This window comes from Bos javanicus, chromosome 8, assembly GCF_032452875.1.
Source record: "Bos javanicus breed banteng chromosome 8, ARS-OSU_banteng_1.0, whole genome shotgun sequence".
Classification (NCBI taxonomy): Eukaryota; Metazoa; Chordata; class Mammalia; order Artiodactyla; family Bovidae; genus Bos; species Bos javanicus.
Genome location: NC_083875.1, coordinates 17,617,432 through 17,635,182, shown reverse-complemented (window position 1 = coordinate 17,635,182; position 17,751 = coordinate 17,617,432). Strand labels below are relative to the sequence as shown.

The window sequence follows — 17,751 nt, the reverse complement described above, 5'->3', positions numbered from 1 at the left end:
AGATGCTGTCCCCAACCCTGGCAGGACCTCCAAAATCCCAACATTCTCTTCTTCCACTCCTTTGGCCAGACACTTTGCACATTCTCACAGCAACAATGCCAAGCCTTCATCTCTCTCCTTTTTCTCTCTCTCCAATCTTCCATATCACCTGTACCCTTATCCACCCAAGCCCTTCTTCCCTCTGGCCCAAGGAAATGTTCCCCCAACTGTTTCCTATAACCCCCTCTGCCTACAGTGATTTCTGTACCAGTTTTTCTATAAAATGCGGTTAGATTAAATGTGCTTCTTCAAGCACATTCTCATTACATTACTTTCCTCAAATGCTTCATTTGTACATTACTAATCAAGTGCAATTTTGACATCTCACAGCTTTATCTTACCTTCTCCCGAGATGAGAAAGAGAGCCAAGAACCAGTGTTAACAGAGCACGGCCTGTAAGCCAGGATGTGGGCACATCAGCTCACTAAACTGCCACGCAAAGCTCTTTCTATGAATGTGGAAACAAAAGCTCAGAGAGCTTCAGAAGCCTGCCCAAGGTCTCAGAGAAAGTAAGTGATAAAACAGACCCAAATCTCAGGTCCACCAGCTCCGAAGGCCCCTCCTGTTCGTGACGTCGTGTGCTCTGTGATCCCCTCCTGTTCGTGACGTCGTGTGCTCTAGTGATCCCATCCTGTTCATGACGTCGTGTGCCCTAGGGATCCCCTCCTGTTCATGACGTCGTGTGCTCTATGATCCCCTCCTGTTCATGACGTCGTGTGCTCTATGATCCCCTCCTGTTCATGACGTCGTGTGCTCTATGATCCCCTCCTGTTCATGACGTCGTGTGCTCTATGATCCCCTCCTGTTCATGACGTCGTGTGCTCTATGATCCCCTCCTGTTCATGACGTCGTGTGCTCTATGATCCCCTCCTGTTCATGATGTCGTGTGCTCTAGGGATCCCCTCCTGTTCATGACGTCGTGTGCTCTATGATCCCCTCCTGTTCATGACGTCCTGTGCTCTATGATCCCCTCCTGTTCATGACGTCGTGTGCTCTATGATCCCCTCCTGTTCATGACGTCGTGTGCTCTAGGGATCCCCTCCTGTTCATGACGTCGTGTGCTCTAGGGATCCCCTCCTGTTCATGACGTCGTGTGCTCTATGATCCCCTCCTGTTCATGACGTCGTGTGCTCTATGATCCCCTCCTGTTCATGACGTCGTGTGCTCTATGATCCCCTCCTGTTCATGACGTCGTGTGCTCTAGGGATCCCCTCCTGTTCATGACGTCGTGTGCTCTAGGGATCCCCTCCTGTTCATGACGTCGTGTGCTCTAGGGATCCCCTCCTGTTCATGACGTCGTGTGCTCTAGGGATCCCCTCCTGTTCATGACGTCGTGTGCTCTAGGGATCCCCTCCTGTTCATGACGTCGTGTGCTCTGTGATCCCCTCCTGTTCATGACGTCGTGTGCTCTATGATCCCCTCCTGTTCATGACGTCGTGTGCTCTGTGATCCCCTCCTGTTCGTGACGTCGTGTGCTCTGTGATCCCCTCCTGCTCATGACGTCGTGTGCTCTACGATCCCCTCCTGCTCATGACGTCATGTGCTCTATGATCCACCCAGCCGCAGTCTGCTCCTCTTATTCTCTGCAGTGTCTTCCTCTTTTTCCTCCCTTTTGGAATCTACAGTCCCCCCTACCCTCTAAAGCTAATCCCAAACACTCAGGTCAAATTTAAGTTTACTTAATCTTTACTTTGGTATTTAGTCTTTACTTTGTTGTTGGTCAGTTGCTAAGTCATGTTCGACTCTTGCAAACCCACTGTAGCCTGCCAGGCTCCTCTGTCCATGGGATTTCGCAGACAAGAATACCAGAATGGGTTGCCATTTCTTTCTCCAAGGGATCTGCCCAACCCAGGGATCAAACCCTCGTCTCCTACATTGGCAGGTGGATTCTTTACCACTAAGCCAGCTGGGAATCTTCACTATATTATTTGTTCTTATATTTCTTCTGTAATACAATCATACCCACTGTTCCTCTCTACTTCCTCTGCCCTACTTTTATTCATACCACTTATTATGATAATAGCATTTCCACTCGTGTCTATATCTACATAAATGATTCATCTGTTCACCATCATATACACCTACAGCCTGTATTAGGTACCAAGCTAAGTGACAGCCTGACGATGGGGAGAAAACAAGAGGGATGGACCCTCCAAAACCTTGCAGTCTTTCAGGCACAGCAGATAAATTACTAAATCATTACAAAATGCAGTCATGTGCTACCAAAGCCACTGACAGCATGTTGTGATAGAAGAGGGACAACCTATTTATTTTTAACTTTTATTAGAGTACAGTTGCTTTACAGTGTTGGGCTAGCACATCTGCTGTACAGCAAACTGAATCAGTTATATGTATACATATATCCCCTCTTTTTAGATTTCCTTCCCATTTAGGAGGGAGGAACTATTTTAGATCATGGGGTTGGGAAAGAACCTTGAGGAGATCATATTTAAGCAGAGACCTAAGGAATGAGATTTGTGGTGCTGGAGAAGATTTTTGAGAGTCCCTTGGACAGCAAGGAGATCAAACCAGTCAATCCTAAAGGAAGTCAACCCTGAATATTCATTGGAAGGTCTGGTGCTGAAGCTGAAGCTCCAATATTTTGGCCACCTGATGCAAAGAGCTGACCCACTGGGAAAAAACAAAACAAAACTGATGCTGGGAAAGACTGAGGGCAGGAGGAGAAGGGGCAACAGAGGATGAGATGGTTGGAGGGCATCACCGACTCACTGGACATGAGTGTTAACAAGCTCCAGGAGATAGTAAAGGACAGGAAAGCCTGGTGTGCAGCTGTCCATGGGGTCACAAGATTCGGACATGACTTAGCGACTGATCAACAACAAACGATGAGAGGAAACCAGCTGTGCGAAAGGGACAGGAGACAGCAGGTTAGAAGGTACCTTTTGAGGTGGCCAGTGTGGCATGAAGATAACCATGGAAAGGGTACAAGATCTGGCAGCGGGGTAGAGGTCAAATCTGGCAGGGTTGACAAAGTTCCTGAAGAACGTTCATGAAAGCAGAGGAGTGAGGTAAACAGAACTGTGATGTAAAAATTATTCTCGGGGTTGCTGGGTGAGAAATAGACTGGGGAGGGGCGGTGAAGACCGGAAAAGGCATAACAGATGGAGTGAGCCTAGAAGGACGCTGTAGCAGTTTAGGATGGAAGTGAGGGTGGTGTGGTTCTGGCAGGGGCAGCGGGGGTGGGGGGGCAGAAGAGATACTTCTGAGGTAGAGTAAGTGGGATGTGGCCACTCTGAGATGAGAGGGCTCACCAGGGGATTCCCTGGTGGCCCAGTGGTTAGGACTCAGCTGTGGCCCCAGGGTTTAATCCCCAGTCAGAGAACTAAGATCCCACAAGCCACGTGGCACAAAGAAAAACCCCTGCATTCTAAACAGATGGATGGATAAATAAATAAAAATGTTAAAAGAAAGAGTGTGCCAGAGGGAGATGATGATGACCGTGCCCAGGTTTTTTGGTTCGAGTAGGAAAAATCACCATCTGAGGGGGCTGTTCGGAGTTTACTGTGCTGCAGGGGAAAATGGGGGCCAGGCCAGGGAATCAAGTGTGTGTTCCTTCTCTCTCAGGGCGGGGTGGGGCAAGGAATTGAAGCTATTAGCAACAAAATTACTCTAATGCTGGCCTGTGAGAAGTGGGTAAAGTCAACAGGTAACTGCCTGATATGTATGGTAAGCTCAGGTGTGACTCTTTGTGACCCTATGGACTATAGCCTACCAGGTTCCTCTGTCCATGGGACTCTCCAAGCAAGAATGCTGGAGTGGGTTGCCATTTCCCCTCCTCCAAGGGATCTTCCCAACCCACGGATGGAACCCAAGTCTTTTATGCCTCCTTCATTGGCAGGAGGATTCTTTACTGCTAGCGCCACCTGGCAAGCCCCAGCAGCTTGAATTGAGGTCCTAAAAGGGCAGAAGAGTAGTCACAGACATGCCTCTTGAGCCAGCAAGCTCCAGCTAAGTTAAGAAGTGATGCTCAGAAGTGGGTGTGTACAATGGAAACTTCATAATCAACAGTTTCTCTCTACCAGGTTGTATTTAAAAATACATATTGAAATGAATATCCCACCTTTCTACTGATTTGGCACCGGCTCAGCTTGTCAAATAAATGAAACAGAACCAGATACTCACCTTTATGACTCAACACTCGGCCAAAATGGTAGTGACATTCCTCTGTCCTGCTGTGTCTGCCTGTAGAAGTCACACCGTAGATCTTCCCACATCGACAGCAGGTCTTCCTAGAAGCTAGAACAGGAGAATTGTTCCTGAAGAGATGGCAGGAAAAACGAGGACCTGAGTGCAGGGCCTTGCCTCTGCATTCCTGATCCTGGCATGAGCGCAGACTCAGCGTGATCACGAAGTACCAGGGAAAGAACAGGACTGTGTGAAGGAGTGCTTACAGCTGAGCCATCTCCTGCATCAGGAATGACATGGCTCAGAAGAGGCCTTCTCCTGACTCCAGAGTCAACCCTCCACCAGGCAGTTGTGGTTGCAGCACCACAACCTGACTGTCACCAGCTTGAATTGTCATCTACTCTAGTACATAGTTGGAGAAGGGAATGGCTTCCTACTCCAGTATTCCTGCCTGGGAATTCCATGGGGCTATAGTCCATGGGGTCGCACAGTCGGACATGACTGAGCGAATTTCACTTTCACTAGTACACAGTAACTCCTGAATTAGGACCCGTGCTTTCCTTTTAGACACAGAGATCTGTTTGTTTAAGTCACTGAGAGTATATCTGGGCTTTTTCACTAGACCCATTTCTGTCTTAATTTTCTTGCTCATGTTTGTGTGACGTGTGGGACCTTAGATCCCCAAGCAGGGCTCAAACCCGAACACCCAGCACTGGACGGCCACGGAAGTCCCTGGACCCATTTATGAATACTTGTTTTTCATTAATGACCCTCAAGCTGGCTCTGATGGCGATGATGATGGTGACAACTCTTATGTCAGTGCCTTTTATGAGATTATGAAGCAAGCACTGTGCCAAGCAGCTCAGCTGCACAGTTTTAACGGACTCTCATGAACCCGACGGGGGTAGCGACCATCATCTCATTATTCAGAGGCTGGGAGGGTCACTTGTGACTGATTCAACATCCCGGCCCAGATCTGCCCGACGTCCTCCTTCAGAGTCCAGGTTCTTAACCGTTAAGTGTACTGCCTTCCAATGAGAGGATTTAAAGAGAAGGTAAAACAAATAGTGAAAATAATCCCAAGACACAAGTTCCAAAGACATAAAAGATGAAGATAAATATCTTCTAACCAATGAAAAATATTTATATAAGTGCATTTCAAACTCTGATGGACCTAAGATTTGACAGTTGTGTTAATATTAAATACTCCCTTGCTCTCTCTTTTTTGCAAGGAGAGGAAATAGGTATAAATACATTAAGTATGGAGAAAATATTTGGAGAAAATATAAAATAATAAGAGTAATTGTAAGTCTTTTTATAAGAATTCCTAGCGAAAGGGTACGAAGTATACAGAATACAGCACTGCCTACATATGTACAGGGATACATATGAAGCAGAAGCGTCAGTCAGACTCCTTGGGTTCAAATCCTGGTTCTCCCACTTACTTTCTGAGTGAACTCTGGTAAATAATTTGACCTCCCTAACCCTTAGTTTCCTCACTGGTATAAAGGGAGGTGGTAATAGCACTTACCTGAAAATGGTTACTAAGAAGACTTAGTAAAATTGATTAGGTACATAAAGCACTTAGAGACTCAGAACAAAATGAAACAGAAAAGGGAAATCAAACGAAAGGCAGTTATGTTTCTACCTGCAGTTTAAAGATGCTGGCCACAATTCTTGTGTTCATCGGAAAATATCAGAACACTGGGACTCTTATGGCTCCAGTCTCAGTACACAGAAAGGGTAATTTTCAGATCCATATACTTACGATCATTTACACGAGTTTTTGTCATGCCTGGGTTTAAAAGAATACTCCCTGGTTTTTCAGGGTTGGGCTGGGGGTAGTTATTTTCTCGTAACTGTTCTTCAGTTAGAAGGTAGTCTTTAAGATGTCTGTAGAGCATAATTCCTGTGAGTCCTAAGAGAAAAAGAAAAGCCATTCAATACAATTTAAATAGCATTTTTTTCCTTTTTTTAAGAGATGGTAAGGTTAGAGTCTGTCAACCCTTTTGGATATGAAATAGCAGAATTCTGATTAACTTAAGTAAGATGATAGCCTCAAAGAGTCCACGTCTTTGTATCCTTTAACAACAACAACAAATCAATATTGTTCCCTGGACCACGTGATGTCCTAAGCTTTGGGAAGCAGATGGTAAAGTAAGAATTACATCAGTAATAGCTGGTGCATATTAAATACACCAAAACCCATTCTAAGGACACTGATTTAAACTTTACACTAGAGACTTCCTTGGTTGGTCCTGTGCTTAAGACTCTGCACTCTCGGTACAGTGGGTGTGGATTCAATCCCTGGTAGGCGAGACTAGGATCCTGCACGCCTGCCACGAGGCACAGCCAAAAAATGAAAAAAATTAAAAAATGTGGAATCTAAATAAATAAAAATAAACTTTATAGTAACCCAGAATAGCATGTGAACTGACTTCATTTCTACAGATGAGTTAAATGAGGTTCAGAAAAGTCACGATACGTGACCGAGTCACACAGCACAGTTGGCACACCTAGGTTTTCTGGCTTGAAATCTTAACAATTCTTAATATTTACTCAGATAAGAATAGTACAAAAGCTTATAAGCAGGAGATAGTGGGGAAAATGATGACTCTCACAAGGGCAAAAGAGTTCAAGTTCAAAAAGAATCTCTTTCCAACATCAGTAACCCAGTCCCAGATGCCCTCACTCTAATGAACTTTCAAGGTTACTCTATTTCTAAAAACTCTAGCAGAATTTACTAGACACTCTTTAGCAAACTCTTTTAAAAGTTGCTTTAAATCCTTTTGTTATGAAAAGGACTGGGAGATTCTAAAAGCATCAACATTGTTTCAATCCTTACATAGGAGACATTTTTTTAAAGAGAAGCACAGCCATCTGTTTTAATAAAAACACAACCAAATTCAAATATTTTCTCTACCTTCTTTCTTATTCTAAATTCAGATTTTGAAACTGTATTCAGACCTACTGATCGGAATCTGCATTTTTAAGAAGATTTCCAGGTATTCCAATGCAGGTACAATTTGAAAATTTAAGCAGCACTACTTACTAACTAGACATACATTAACTACAAAAAAAAAAAAAAAAAAGTTGAGAATTCAACCCAAATATTATTTAAAAGTCCACTTTTTCATCCCCAATTTATACTAATTTTTAAAAAGGATATACATGTACAAAGTATGCAGTTGATCCTTCATAATAATTTAAAAGCTGTAGTAAACCAAATTTACTTTCCCTTTAAAGTCACAATTACAAAGGCGTATCATTATCACAGTAAGCTTACCATTTTTCGTTTCATTCTTTTTCAATCCAGTTGTCTTATTATCGTTATTGCTTCCAGACATATCTAAAACACACAGGATCTTTTCTCCTGAGATGATGAATTACTTTTGTCTACTTCATAAAAACATACAGAACATAAAAATGTCTCTAGTGTAGTAAGATATTTCTTTTCATTTTAAAACATCCAACCAGCCTGTGAGAACAAACATCTTCAGAATCAATTCCAAACTGGGAAAAAGTTAAATCTACTCAACTACTAAAAAGGTCAGGGTATCACATTTGCTAAAATGAATACATTTTGACTCCTGGATAGAGTATGTTTAAATTTGAGCCATTTGAGTAACCAAATGTGTTGGCTGATCTGTATTATAGATTCCATATAAGGGAATGGGTTTTACATCATCATTTACCACAACTGTAACAGCTTGCAAACCATCTCTATTTTCATTGGGAATATTTATACTATGTATTTAGACCTGCATGTTTTATTTCTGTGTGCTATATTTAACATGAGAAAAAGGGAGAAAAGCTAGAATGCCATGAAAATATTAATCTAAGATCTTGTATTTTAATACATGTATTTATGTCTACTTAAAGTACGGTACATTAAAAAAATGCCATAAGGAAATGGTCACTGATGAACAGTTTTTATATTCTTGAGAATGGAATAGCTTTTCAAAGCATGACACAAAACCCAGAAGCCAGAAAGAAGGGATTGACTACATTGTGAAAATAACTTCTATATTATAAAAAAAAAAAAACTTTATAAATAAGGCTGACACACAAGTGCCAAACTGAAGACAGTATCTGCAGCATATTAAAAGAGCACACGGAAAAGGCTGTCCCGAATGCACAGAACAATTTAAAAAGTGGACGTGGGGGCAGAAGGATGCAAAGAGCAAATTTATAAAAAGAGAAATAAAGGTCTTCAACTTCACAGTAATTAAAAATACTAAGATAACTGTTTTTTTGTTTTTTTGTTTTTTTTTTTACTATATCTTCACACTTTTTGAAACAGGATAAATGAGAAAGTTTGGCAAGATGTAAGGAAAACCATATACTTCATTATTGGTAGGGAAATTAAATGGGCAAACCCTTTCTGGGGTGGTTAACAATATTTACCAATTTTAAACATGCAGACAGACCTTTTCTGCTAGCACAAGCTCAGGTTTAAATAAGGTCACATATATTTATCACAGAGTTTATACTCGAAAAATGTGAGCAATCTAACTATCCAAAAGTGTTTGGTTGATCCATATTACAGATTCCATATAACGGAATATTTACAATATAGGTTCTATACAATGTAGAGTTTCATACAGTCCATAGAAAGTACGATATAGATCTAAGTATGAACATGGATTCCAGATTAGCTGACTAAAGACTTTTATGATACCTAAGTAAGAAAAGTGAGACATACTATACATAAAATGATTGTATTCATTAATATTATACACATCTCTGTAGTCATGTAAAGAAGGGTAGGTATGAGAGATCTGGACGACAGCTGTCTTTGTTTTGTTTTGTTTTAAAAAAGATGCTTTTCTGTATTATTTGAACTCATTGCCATGTATTCTCAATGGGTATCATACTGTTTCCAAAGGAGTAAAACTGGCTCTTGAGGAATGAGAAAAATCTTAGATATCACAATGGTATGTGGCTCTCCAAAACTCCTTAACTGACAAAACATTATCACTCAGTACTTAATTTTACTGCGGGAGGTAGAAAAAATAGGTTTATTAGGCAGACAATAATGATTTTTTAAAGGTTCAGAACTACTCTTCCACATGGAGGTGAGTTATTTTTATATTCAGAAATCAAATATAAATATATCAGTGAGGTTACATTTACACAGCTAATTTCAAATCTAACTGGTTATTTTCAACAACAAAAAATGCCACCTGCACATTTTACTCCAGAGAATATTTAAAACATACACTTCACTGAATATCTAAAAACAACCCTGCTAATGAAGAAAACACGTTCAGTGTTAGGTGTTAATCACAAGTGTTTATCTTACTATTTAATTGAAAAGAAATTACCTTGGTCTCTCAGCTTCTTAAGAGTATTTATTGCTATGTTCACATACATATTTTGACTGCTACAGTGTTCATAAATGACTTTTTCTTCTGTTTTAGCCTAAATCACAAAGTGAATAACAAAATGAAAATATTAAATCCAAACTCTATGAAGAATAAATGTCATCTGCAACACATGAATAAATATGACAAAATACTTGTCTTACTCAAGGGATGGAGGGAAATGGTGCCACAAATAAAAACAATTTATTTTACATTTTTGTGTTTATATTTTTTGAGAAGAAACAACACTAAATTTAATCCCATGAAGCTAATTCAAGAGCCAGGCACTTATCTTCATAAATTAAAGACCACTGTATTTTTGTAGAGTGTGCATGGTGCAAAGCTTCCTCAATGTCATGAACTCATCTGATTCTCAATGAACAGAGAATCTACTGTAACAGAGACACATACTGTTATAGTGTTCTCATTTAAAAGGCAAGGAAACTAATGCTCAAAGTGACTAAATAACTTGCATAAGATCACACAGCAAAGGAAAGACATGGTCCTCTTTTCATTATCTTTCTTCTATTAGTTACTTTCATAAACCCCTTAATTACTATTTTTATACCATAACTCAATATGACAGGTCAGTAAGAAGGGATGAAGTAAAAGAACCAAGTTCGTGTTAGTTGCTCAGTCATGTCCGACTCTTTGCGACTCCATGGACTGCAGCCCAGCAGGCTCTTCTGTCCATGAGATTTTGCAGGCAAGGATACTGGAGTGGGTTGCCATTTCCTTCTCCAGGGGATATTCCCAACCCAGGGATCGAACCCAGGTCTCCTGCACTGCAGGCAGATCCTGTACCGACTGAGCTACAAGGGAAGCCCCAAAAATTGTATATTATATTAATAATTTACTGTGTACCTAGTATGTACAGGTTTGGTGTAAATTTGTTAAATGTTTTCTCCTTTAATCTTCATTGTGATTCTACAAGGATCACCAATTTATATGAGGAAATGGAGGCTCAAGAAAAGTCAGTGTCTTGCCGACTACTGCAGAGCTGTACATTGAATCTACGTGTGCCCAGGGGCCTCGGAAAGGAGCCTCCTCACTACAAGAAATCATCACAGAGAGACCACGATGGGGGTTTGGAGAGAGTACCTAAAGCCAGGACAGAGATGCTGAAACCGACAAAGCTGGAAGAAAAGGGGTAACGTTTCTCTTAGAGAGGCTCTTCTTTGGTTTCTCTTTGCCATTATTCTTTAACGTACACAGAATCCTAGAGGTGACAGACGTTTGCAATGGCAAGACAAGAACCTTCACAAACTGTCCCACACAAACAATAAAAAATACTGGTGAAATAACTAATCCAACCATTTCAAAACTCTGAAAATTAGATAAAGCCAAATGAAAAAAAAAAAAACAAAACCCAAAAGTTGTCTAAGAGACACTTTGAACCTCAGTAAGACAGCGTGGGCTCCACCATTTTATCTTCAGGCTGTTCCCACTCCCTTTTCTCCCCAGCTTAGTGGCATCATAGCTGCAAAAAAAAAAAAAAAAAAAGGGAGCCTGGTAGCCAACAGAAAGGACAGACCTCTTTCAGAGCTACATTAAAAGCATCATCCCTAGAGCACAGTCAATATTTTGTATGAACAACCAGCTCTCTGGAAAAATCTCTATTCTCAGGGGGCAGTCAGTATTTGATTTGACACAGAACTCAACTTATTAGAGGAAAAATTAAAAACCTATCCCTCCCGAGTTCAATGTTCAAACTACACACAATTGCAGTCACTTTACATGCTGCTGCTGCTGCTAAGTCGCTTCAGTCGTGTCTGACTCTGTGCAACCCCATAGACGACCTCCCACCAGGCGCCCCCGTCCCTGGGATTCTCTAGGCAAGAACACTGGAGTGGGTTGCCATTTCCTTCTCCAATGCATGAAAGTGAAAAGTGAAAGCGAAGTCACTCAGTTGTGTCCGACTCTTAGCGACCCCATGGATTGCAGCCTACCAGGCTCCTCTGTCCATGGGATTTTCCAGGCAAGAGTACTGGAGTGGGGTGCCATTGCCTTCTCCGATTTTATATGCTAACAAGGTAATAACGCTCAAAATCCTTCAAGCTAGGCGTCAACAGTACACAAAACAAGAACCCCCAGATTCAGAAAAGGCAGAGGAACTAGAGATCAAACTGCCAATGTCTGTTGGGTCATAGAAAAACCAAGGGAATTCCAGAAAGGCATCTACTTCGCTTCACTGACTATGCTAAAGCGTTTGACTGTCTGGATCACAACAGACTGGAAAATTCTGAAAGAGATGAGAATATCAGACCACCTTACCTGCCTCCTGAAAAACCTGTATGCAGGTCAAGAAGCAATAGTTAGAACTGGACATGGAACAACAGACTGGTTCAAAATTGGGAAAGGAGCATATATATTGTCACCCTGGTTATTTAACTTACGTGCAGAGTACATCGTGCAAAATGCTGGACTGGGTGAAGTTCAAACTAGAATCAAGATTGCTGGGAGAAATATCAATAACGTCAGATAGGCAGATGACACCACCCTCATGGCAGAAAGTGAAGAGGCACTAAAGAGTCTCTTGATGAAAGTGAAAGAGGAGAGTGAAAAAGCTAGCTTAAAACTCAGCATCCAAAAAATTAAGATCATGGCATCCAGTTCCATCACTTCATGGCAAATAGACAGGGAAACAATGAAAACAGTGAAAGACTTTATTTCCTTGGGCTCCAAAATCACTGCGGATGGTGACTGCAGTCATGAAATTGAAAGACGCTTGCTCCCTGGAAGAAAAACTATGGCCAATCCAGACAGCCTTTTAAAAGGCAGAGACATCACTTTGTCGACAAAGGTCCGTATGGTCAAAACTATAGTTTTTCATGTACGAATGTGAGAGCTGGACCATAAAAAAGGCTGAGAGTCGAAGAACTGATACTTTCGAACTGTGGTGTTAGAGAAGACTCTTGAAAGTCCCTTGGACTGCATGGAGATCAAACCAGTTAATCCTAAGGGAAATTAACCCTGAACATTCACTGGAATGACTCTTAACTGAAGCAGAAGCTCCAATTCTTTGGCTACCTGATGCAAAAATCCGACTCACTGGAAAAGACCCTGATGCTGGGAAAGACTGAAGGCAAGAAGAGAGTGGGGCGACAGAGTATGAAACGGTTGGATGGCATCATCAACTGAATGGATGTGAGTTTGAACAAACTCAGTGAGATAGTGAAGGACAAGGAAGCCTGGCATGCTGCAGTCCATAGGGTCACAAAGAATCGGACACAACTGAGTGAGTGAACAGCAACAATCCCCTGGAGTATTCTCAAAACAGTAGCACCTGGGTGGTAACATGGCAGGTACCTAAGGCTAGGATTTCAGTTGGGTAAACAAGAACCTGACCAGAAATGTAAAAGGAAATCTTGGGGAAACTAGAGGACCACGAGAGACTTTGAAAAGCTCTGACATATTTCTAGGGCATAAAAGGTGACCCAAGAAAGATTTGGAAAAGAGAAGTTCCCATGAACTCATTCACAGCTGGGCTTGAAACCCTGCACAAAATGGAAGTAAAAGCTAAGACTGTCTTATAAACAAGTTTGAAGGCATGCCTTCTCACAAAGATCCCCTAGGCATTTAAGAAACTTTTCTAAGTCACTGGCTGATAACTAAATTGTGTTGATACAGGGTGAATCCTAAAATTAAAAATGAAGTGAAAGTCACTCAGTCGTGTCTGACTCTTTGTGACCCCATGGACTACACAGTCCACAGAATTCTCCAGGCCAGAATACTGGAGTGGGTAGCCTATCCTTCTCCAGCAGACCTTCCTGACCCAGGAATCGAACTGGGGTCTACTGTACTGTAGGCAGATTCTTTACCAACTGAGCTATCAGGGAAGTCCAGATTAAAAATAAAAGAATTTTTAAAATGCCACCAGAGAACTTAGTATCCATACACTGGTAACAATATAGAATCTACAGGATTATATCAGAAAAGACAGTAAACAAGTAACAAGCAACAAGAAAAAAATTAACAAAAACCTAGCAAAAAATAAATATCTATCTGATGTTAGATCTATTCCAATACATTATTTAACTGTATAGTTTTCTACAAAAAGTCATGACACATGTAAAGAAGCAGGAAAATATCACAAACAGGGGGGCAAAAAAGCAGCCAAGAGAAAATGTTCTTGAGAAAGCCCAAATTTTGGACTTATAGACACAGACTTTTGGTCTTTTAAAGAAAAAAACAATAAAGGACAGAAATGGTAGAGGCCTAGTAGAAGCTGAAGAGAACAAGAAGAGATGGAAAGAATACACAGAACGGTACAAAAAAAATCTTAATGAACTGGATAACCATGATGGGATGGTCAGTCACCCAGAGCCAGACATTCTGGAGTGGGAAGTGAGGTGGGCCTTAGGAAGCTCCACTGTCCATAACGCAGGTGGATGCAAAGGAATTTCAGTAGAGCTATTCAAAACCCTAAAAGATGATGTTATCGAAATGCTACACTCAATATGTCAGGAAATCTGGAAGACCCAGAAGTGGCCACAGGACTGAAACCCTGGCCATAGGAAAAGGTCAATCCTCATCCCAATTTCCAAGAAGGGCAGTACTAAAGAATGTTCAAAATCAGATCAGATCAGTTGCTCAGTCATGTCCAACTCTTTGCGACCCCATGAATCGCAGCACACCAGGCCTCCCTGTCCATCACCAACTCCCAGAGTTCACTCAGACTCACGTCCATCGAGTCAGTGATGCCATTCAGCCATGTCATCCTCTGTCGTCCCCTTCTCCTCCTGCCCCCAATCCCTCCCAGCATCAGAGTCTTTTCCAATGAGTCAACTCTTCGCATGAGGTGGCCAAAGTACTGGAGTTTCAGCTTTAGCATCAGTCTTTCCAAAGAAATCCCAGGGCTAATCTCGTTCAGAATGGACTGGTTGGATCTCCTTGCAGTCCAAGGGACTCTCAAGAGTCTTCTCCAACCAGTGGACAATTCCACTCATCTCCTCATGCTTAAAATCTTGCATGCTAAGCTTCAGCATTATGCAAACCAAGAACTTCCAGACATCCAAGCAGGGTTTAGAAAAGGCAGAGGAACCAGAGATCAAATTGTCAACACTCACTGGATCATATAGAACGCTAGGGAGTTTCAGAAAAACATCTACCTCTGTTTCACCGACTATGATAAAGCCTTTGACTGTGTGGATCATAACAAACTGTGGAAATCTCTTACAGAGATGGGAATATCAGACCATCTTACCTGTCTTCTGAGATACTTGTATGTAGGTCAAGAAGCAACAGTCAGAACCCTGTATGGAACAACTGACTGGTTCAGGATTAAGAAGTACGACAGGGCTGTCTGTTGTCACTCTATTTAACCTATATGCTGAGCACATCATGAGAAATTCCGGGCTGGATGAGTTACAAGCTGGAATCAAGATTGCTGGGAGAAACATCAACAACCTCAGATATGCAGATGATATCACCCTAATGGCAGAAAGTGAAGAGGAACTGAAGAGCCTCTTGATGAGGGTGAAGGAGGAGAGTGAAAGAGCTGGCTGAAAACTGAATATTAAAAAATACTAAGATCATGGCATTAAGCCCCATCAGTTCATGGCAAATAGAAGGGGAAAATGTGGAAGTAGTGACAGATTTCCTCTTCTTGGGCTTCCAAATCACTGTGAATGGTGACTGTGGCCATGAAATCAGAAGATGATTGCTTCTTGGCAGGAAAGCTATGACAAACCTATAGACAGTGTGTTGAAAAGCAGAGAAATTACTCTGCTGACAAAGGTCTGTATGACAAGGGCTATGGTCTTCCCAGTGGTCACATATGGTTATGAGAGCTGGACTGTAAAGAAGGCAGAGCATCAAAGAATTGATGCCTTCAAACTGCAGCGCTGGAGAAGACTCCTATGAGTCCCTTGGACAGTGAGGCGATCAAACCAGTCAATCTTAAAGGAAATCAACCCTGAACATTCATTGGAAGGACTGATGCTGAAGCTGAAACTCCAGTATTTTGGTCACCTGATGCTAACAGGCAATTCATTGGAAAAGTCTCTGATGGTGGGAAAGATTGAGGGCAGAAGGAGAAGATGGCATCAGAGGATGAGATGGCTGGATGGCATCACCAATGCAATGGACATGAATTTGGGCCAATTCTGGGATATGGTCAGGGACAGGGAAGCCTGGCGTGCTATGGTCCATGGGGTCACAAAGAACTGGACACAACTGAGAAACTGAGCAACAAAAGACACATACTTTAAATCAGCTATTGTAAATATGTTTAAAAACTAATGGAACAATGTCTAGAGAATTAAAAGAAAGTGTGAAAGTGATGTTTCATCAAATAGACAGTACCAATAAAGAGAAATAGAAAAATAATCAAAGTTCTGGTGTTAAAAGGTGCAAAAATTACACAAACAAGTCACTGTAGGGGTTCAACTACAGATGTAAGCTAGCAGAATAAACAGTGACCCTAAAGACAAATCACTAGATTATTCAGTTTGTGGATAAGAAAAAAGAACAAAGAAAAATTAACAGCACGTCAGATGTCTGTGGGACACCATCAAAGAGACCTATATACACATAATGTGAGTTGCACAGAAAAAGAAAGGAGCAGAAAATACTAAAGAAATAATTGTCTTAAACTTCCTGAATATTATGTAAAATATTAATCCATACATCCATGATGCTCAACAAACTGCAAATAGAATTTACAGAGAGTTACACCTAGACATGCCAGTCAAACTGACCAAAGTCAAAGACAAAAAGAAAATCCTGAAAGTATTAACAGAAAAGTGGCATCATGTTTAAAGAATCCTTGTGAAATGACACCTCTTAAGTGTTGAAAGAAAAAAATTATTAACCAAGAATTCTATATCCAGCTAAACTCTGCTTTACAATGAAGAGGATATTAAGACATTCACAGATAATCCCAGGTGTCACTAGTGGTAAAGAAGCCATCTGCCAATGCAGGACATGTAAGAGACATGGGCTCGATCCCTGGGTCGAGAAGATCCCCTGAAGGGGGACAAGGCAATCCACTTGAGTATTCTTTCCTGGAGAATCCCATGGACAGAGGAGCCTGGTGGGCTACAGCCCATAGGGTCGCAAAGAACTGCACAAAACCAAAGTGAATTAGTACGCATAGATAAACTCTGACGGAATCTGTCACTAGCAGATCTATCTTGCAAGAAATGCTAAAGGGATTCTTTAAGTCTGAAAAGGACAGTAAAAGGTAATTTGAATCCACATGAATAAATGAAGACCACTGGTAAATGTAATTCCACGGGAAAATATACAAAAGAATAAATGTTTTTGTAATATCTAAGAGATGATAAAATAAAGCAAGAATTATAAAATTGAATTATAGGTTTATAATATATGATGCAATATATGACAGTAGTGGTAAAAAGGAATGACAGAAAGGGAGATTTACAAGAGCAATTTTCTGAATACTACTGAAATTAATTAGTTTTAATTTGAACTAGATTGTCAGAAATTAAAATGGTAACTGTAATCCTTACTATAAACAGTAAGAACACAATTCAAAAGATATAATCAAAGAAATGACCTGGGCAATTAACAGTAAACTAGAAAATATTTAACACAAAAGAAAGCAACAATTGTAGAGGAAATAAAAAGAAAAATCACACAGTAAAATCCTATTTTATTAGTTATTAGTCACTGAATTAAATGTAAATAGATTAAATACTCCATTTACATTTGGAAGAATGGGGAAAAATATGAGTCAACTATATGCTGTTTACAAGACACACACTAAACTCAAAGACCAAAGAGGCTGAAAGCAAAAGGAAGCTAACTGAGATACTCTGTAAGCATTAATTCAAAGATATTTGGAGCAGCTACACCAACATCAGACAATATAATCTTTAAAACAGAAGTTGTTACTAGAGACAAAGAAATACATTTTATAATGGTAAGAGGATCAATCCATTGGGAAGACAAAATGATTATAAACATACATGCATCTTATATCAAAACACCAAAATGCACAAAGCAAAACTGACAGAATCAAGTAAACAATAACTCAACAATCAACTGGAAACTTCAATACCACACTTTCAATAATCGATACAAGTCAGAAAACCAAGAAAAAGTGCAATACTTCAACTATGAAGTGATTATACCTCATAGTCATCTATGGAATACTCCACAGGCAAGAAAATACATATACTTCTAAAAAAGTGCATATACTTTTCAAGTACACATATTATATTTTTTAGGGCAG

At 40.8% G+C, this 17,751-nt stretch overlaps 1 protein-coding gene across 2 annotated transcripts in view; it reads right to left on the bottom strand.

Moving 5' to 3' along the window:
• Positions 1-17,751, bottom strand: part of LOC133252473 (RNA exonuclease 1 homolog) — a 45,971-nt gene that overhangs the window by 11,076 nt on the left and 17,144 nt on the right. For both annotated transcript variants that reach the window (XM_061425109.1, XM_061425110.1), the window contains 4 exons: positions 9,513-9,609; positions 7,472-7,534; positions 5,954-6,103; positions 4,183-4,296 (listed from right to left, as the gene is read on the bottom strand). In XM_061425109.1, the coding sequence (XP_061281093.1) occupies positions 4,183-4,296; positions 5,954-6,103; positions 7,472-7,534; positions 9,513-9,609 (424 nt within the window). The remainder of the gene's footprint in view (positions 1-4,182; positions 4,297-5,953; positions 6,104-7,471; positions 7,535-9,512; positions 9,610-17,751) is intronic.